Source organism: Barbus barbus, assembly GCF_936440315.1.
Source record: "Barbus barbus genome assembly, chromosome: 45".
Classification (NCBI taxonomy): Eukaryota; Metazoa; Chordata; class Actinopteri; order Cypriniformes; family Cyprinidae; genus Barbus; species Barbus barbus.
The window spans coordinates 12,899,115-12,905,114 of NC_136723.1; the positions used below are offsets into that span (position 1 = coordinate 12,899,115).

The following is a 6,000-nucleotide window of genomic DNA, read 5'->3' on the forward strand; positions in this document are numbered from 1 at the left end:
ATCATGGTAAACTGGACTTTCTCATAGATATGTTGTTAGATTTCACGATTTGTTGTCGAAATTAAAACCCAATGATACTAGAAATGCAAAAAAAAAAAAAGAAATGTTTTATGAATTTGTTTCACCCCACCCTGTTATGTCATGTTTTTTTTTTTTATTTCTTTTACTGTGAATTTGTGCCTTTTGTCATCTTATCTTCCAATAAAACTACATTGGAGATGTGAAAAAATAAAACTTTTAAAAAGTAGTGTTTTACTGGTTTACATGTCTTTAAGTTATAAAAATACTTATTCAGTATTGTTTTTTCAGTAAATTTGTACTCCATTTTCTTCTCTGATCAAACACACCTTTCAGTTGTATGCTTAAAGGGATAGTTCACCCAAAAATTCTGTCATTAATTACTCACACTAATGTCGTTCCAAACCTGTAAGACATATTCGGAAGTCAAATGAATATATTTTTGATGAAATCTGAGAGCTTTCTGACTCTGCATAGACAACAATGCAACTGACACATTCAAGGTCCAGAAATGTAAAGGACATCATTAAAATAGTCCATGTGACATCAGCGGTTCAATCGTAATTTTATGAAGCTACGAGAATACTTTTTATGCACAAAGAAAACAAACAAAAAAACTTTACTGTCGTCAACACGTGCTGAAGACTGTTGAATAAAGTCATTATTTTGGTTTTATTCACGCACAAAAAGTATTCTTATAGCATTCATAAAATGAAGGTTGAACCACTGATGTCACATGGACTATTTTAACAATGTCCATACTTCCTTTCTGGGCCTTGTATATGGTAATTGTGTTACTGTCTATGTAGGGTCAAAAAGCTCTCAGATTTCATCAAAAACATTTTCATCAAAAATAAAAACACAATTTGTGTTCCAAAGATAAACTAAGGTCTTACGGGTTTGGAACGACATGAGGGTGAGCAATTAATGACAGAATCTTCCTTTTTGGGTGAACTTTCCCTTTATCATCAGAGTTGTTCCCCTAGAGGGCAGCGCATTGACACTTTTAACTATGGTGCTCATGACAGTGACATGTGTTTGAATCTGGCTTGCAACATTTTCAGACCTTCCCTCTTTTCTCCATTTATTGTTTTCTCTTTATATGATGTTTTATTAACAAAGTTCGGGAGGAGCATGTTCAGATAATTCAGGAGAACAATCAGTAATCAACCCAGTTAACAAGATAAGAGGTACACATATATACACAGCAGATTTACCTCTGTTCCTTGACAGTTTTCCAGCATCCCTCCACCACCCCTTCTCCGCACTTACAACTATTCCTGTCCTAACCTGTAGGGGGGGTACTCTGGGTTCGGCCCAAAGTTCCGAACTCAGAACCCTCCCCTCAGACAGCACGCCAAATACGCATAGACTTAATTCTATTTATTATATGCAAGTGTGAACTCGTGAATATGCAAATAAAACCCATTTCTTCATCTCATTTCCACAGTAAACATATCTAGATACTTTACCCTAACCCATTCAATGACCCCACACAGGACAAATACAAACACACATAAATCATCAAGAAAAAGGATCACTGCAAACCCCCCCTTCATTAAATGAAACTTTCAGCCTAATCAGGATTTGAAGAGATGAAGCCAGATTAAACTAACCCCTTCCTATGAGGCCTTCAGAAAGTGGGATGTGTTTGATTCAGACATTTGGATTTCATTTTCACAGTTACACAGTTGTATGTGACATGTTTAATTGTTTATTAAATGTATTTATTAATTAGTTATTAAAAACAACAGTAAGGTAAATCAATTCGTTCAGCTCTGAGATGATTAAAGAAAGCAATGGACCATGGGATTTTTGAGCAGTGAAATTTACCCTTCATCTCTGGTCACAGAAGTCCTCATTTAGATTAGCTTTGATAGGCTGGCATGTCTATGACAAAGACATGTTTATAGACATGTTTATAGACAATGTCCTTATGTGTCCCTTACTAAAATCACTGCATCTGCATACACCACATTATTGCCATTATGAGAATAGTGACCAAAGTTCATGAATTTGAAATTAAACTAAAAATAAATTTTTCAAAAAACAGAGAACTTTCTGTTTCATGCCCTAATCAAAAGGATTGCGATATATAACAATTAATTTAGACACAGTCAAGTCTTTCATAACTTAGCTAAAGCTTTCAGGCGTTTATACGATGAAAGAATTAAGTACTGCGGCTTTAAGAGGTTTCTGTGGATTGGCCGGACAGTGAGGAAGTAATGGGGTGTAAACACAAACCCCAAACTCTCACACTGTCCTAGTGTCCTATAGCACCTGTTAAGTACGGAATAGATATTCAAAACCGAGGCTGAAAGGTAAGATTTTTTATTGTTTTTTTTTGCACGAGGATGAGATTATTTGCATTGTCTTATTCTTACATAAAGGGAGGACATTGATTAGAGGAGTATTTAATTATTTAGAAGCATAAACTTTTGCTTTGGTTACGGTAGCTTTAGAGGAGATTAGTTTTCGTGATATTTTAACCTGAATATCCCTAAATATTTAAAGTTTACCCGATGGCTGAATATAGCCCTCTTTTCCATATTTGAACACTGTATGACAAACAGCACTCGTTACATAAAACAAGGGAGAAATTAGATTAGACTGTTATAATTTTTGGAAAAACGTTTATAAATTTACTGTCCCTGTCTTGAACAAGTCTTTAAGTCAAACTAAAGTGGCCTATATGTCGCGCATTCTTTTTACTATCAAACAACATTTCGTTAATCATAAAAGTTATAGCTCACAGCACATAAATTGCGTATCCATATCAACAGAGCGTTTTCACCAAGACAGCAAAGCCGTGTTGGCCCAGATCCGTCCCACATCTGGCCCGCATGGATTTCACACGGACCAGATGTGGGCCGGCAGTGACCATTACATCACTGATCCATATTATAATAATCAGCAAACCTACAGATATTTTTATTTCATCATTTTAAAAAGCTTTTCAGCTCAAATGAGACAGGATTAACTCTTTTAGATTAGAATAATGTTTAAATTACCATGCATGCTTGTTTACATGATTTTTGTGTGAACAGGTCTGAGTATGAGTGCACAAAATTTTGGATCCAGGAATGGACATCAGGCTTTCAGGTAACATCATCCTTCTAATCAATGAAATTAACCCCTCTTCACTTCAAAATAACGTGTTCAATGTGTTAAGTTTGGTTTATTGCGCAACATTACTGACTGTTTTTCTTGCATGGAACTAAATTTTGTACAGTATGTTGGGGTTTCTCTCAAAAGTTTTACAATTTGTCACAAGACCAATTGCTTTTTCCCCAATGTGCCTGATCTTTTCCTCTCTTTCTACTGCTGAATGCTTCCCTGCCCCTAAGAATTTGCATGTGACTGTATTATAGAGCAACGGGGCGGAAAGATATTAGCCTGCATTTGAGAATTATTGTTATTTTAGTTTAATTCATTTGTGTTTGTTTAATTAGTATTTTTGTTTTCTGGTTTAAAGGGAAAAAGTAGCACAAATTGTCAAAAAAAAAAAAAAAGTCAGCAAATGAACTGCATTTCTTTTGGTATTACTGAGATACCCTCAGTTGATAACTCTGTTCTCTGTATATCTGGAATACAACCTCACACATTGTAGTTTAATTTGTTAAAAATATAGAAGGTTAATTCAACTTAGACATAGTTACATTTTTACAGTTTTGTTGGCATTATGCTATCTGCACATATTAACCCCTCAGATCTTTAGAAAAATGAGTTATCTTGACTGATTGTAGAAATAGGCCAATTCTTACATAAAGCAGATTAGCATCTGTTGATATTTACTTGCGTCGTTCAAGACCCATAACAATACATGCAGTGATTTGGAGATCAAGCTTGTTAGTGATTTTTGCATTTTGTATTCCTGGCCTCATTCACGTGGCTCTCTACTGCTCCAGATTACACTTCATAATCCCAAACGCTCTCGTTAACGCAGGCTTTTACTCACACACATCCATTCAGGCAACACGATGCAATGAGAACGTACTGTAGATCAAGAAAAAGGATTGGATTTATTGCAGTCACAAACTACTTGATTTCTGAAGGCTTCCTGGCGTCAAAGGAGAATGATAAACTTCTGTTTCTGAGAAGATCTGAGAAATAAGAGCTTTGGAACTACAGAACGTAGGTGTCACTTGAATAAAACCTGGGATCTCTGCATCTGCTGAACCTAAACCGGCTCTTGGACACCTAGACATTTGAACTTTTTTGGACATCTGGAGCCAATACAATAAAGAATCAAACAATAAATCTACTCACTTCAGCTGATCTCTTGGTTTGGATGAATCAGGGTTCAGATTATTAGTTGTTTTGGGAGAACAGCAAAAAGATGTCGGACACATTTGATGGCCCACGTGTGCGCTCTGATAGTACGTCCACCACGACGTCTACTTCATCGCGAGTGATTCTTCGCCAGAGGCTCGCTCAGTTGCTCGTCTGCTTGGAGGATCTCAGCTCAGATGATGAGGCAAATGAGGAAGTGTCCCGTACCCTAGACGAAGCCTTTTACCTCTGTGGAAAATACACCAACAGAGAGTCCTTCAGGTGTACCGAGTCGTTGAAAATGAGTTTTGAATAGACTTGTGTTGAAGTAATAGAAGATGTGGATTTTGTTGGTGGTTTGCCAGCAAGTTCTTTGCATTCTTAGCTTTAATTTTATACTTTCTCACAAGTTTTCTCAGATATTCAATTCAGAGTTTAAATAAATCTAATTAATTGATTGATTCCTGCTCTGTTTGTGTCTTCTTCTCTTGTTCAGGCTGCACATGGTCACATGGAATGTTGGCACAGCAGAGCCACCAGCTGATGTGAGGTCATTACTGCAGCTTGACCCGCAGCCAGCCACTGACCTCTATGTGATTGGGTGAGTTAACATCACAATAATACATAAATGTACAATGTGCCAGAATTAGCCAGAAGGCTATTTTGCATCTGTAGTCCCTGGGCTGATGGTAAAGTTGTCACCCTAAAAATATAAAACAATTAATCAAAACATAATAAATACATGCTTCAAAATACATATAAAACTTACACAATTCCTAAAACAAATTAACATCTGCTTAAAAATGATACTATACCTAGCACCAACAGATCAATACCAGCTCACTCAAAGTCTCAAACACATACACAATCCAACTATCAGACAAAATAACCATTGTATCACTAATCCTTAATATCAATATACAGGCAAAGACAATATAAGCAGACAAGTAACAGTAGCAGTAATCATTCAATTAGTACTCGACCAAACAACCTCATATAGCATAAGAATCTCAACTAGTAAAACAAACAAGACAAGGAGGCAGTAGAATTTAGTTATAAAATTAATGTTGACAATTCTGGCTGTCAATTAACCACTTCTTTAAGTGAAACTTAAAAGAGGCATAAGTATTAACATTTGTAAATGTAAGTTGGGATGGAGTTCCACTCTCGAGCAGCCCTGAAAACACTCTTTGATTAAATACACTTTGACCACGTTCACACAGCAGCATACATTTGTCAGTCCTGTATTTGAGACCTTAATACGGTTACGGTCACACCCAGTTCGGTTATTTACGGGTGTGACAACCGCATTCTGTAACCGAACTCACACCCGCATTCTCAGAACACACGCACTGTGTGAACGGAACAGGACTGGACAACTAGTTGTCTGTCACGTCATACAGCACTAGAGAGCCGCTCTGCTGCACAAAAGCGCGCCTACCATGTGTTACGTGTTTTCATGTGAGACCTCTGTAACTTACAGTGACAGAGAAATTAGCTGCGTGTCATCTGAAAGTTTTAGATCCAGTCAGTTTTCCACCGAAGCCGCTCCTGTCAGTGTTGTGTTCTGCGCGCGATTCAAATGCTCCGCTCTCCACCCAAATTTAAAAGCTGCTGTCGGTTAATGAAGATTTGATGAAAGAACTCGCGGCTCGATTGGACTCTTGTCTTGTCAGAAAGTGATAAGTCTTTCAGTTTTATGGACGTCGC

General features: G+C 37.0%; 1 protein-coding gene across 4 annotated transcripts in view; it reads left to right on the forward strand.

Annotated features, from left to right (window-relative positions):
- The first annotated feature begins 2,205 nt into the window (after nt 1–2,205).
- The window catches only part of LOC306863899 (inositol polyphosphate 5-phosphatase K-like), a 13,282-nt gene continuing 9,487 nt past the window's right edge, over nt 2,206–6,000 (forward strand). The window contains exons 1-3 of one of the 4 annotated variants that reach the window (XM_079407491.1): nt 2,206–2,339; nt 3,066–3,120; nt 4,787–4,891. In XM_079407491.1, coding sequence (XP_079263617.1) covers nt 3,074–3,120; nt 4,787–4,891 — 152 coding nt within the window. In that variant the 5' untranslated portion in view covers nt 2,206–2,339; nt 3,066–3,073. Of the gene's footprint in view, nt 2,340–3,065; nt 3,121–3,962; nt 4,573–4,786; nt 4,892–6,000 lie in introns of those variants that run through there. The other 3 variants (XM_079407492.1, XM_079407493.1, XM_079407490.1) reach the window with 3 other exon arrangements.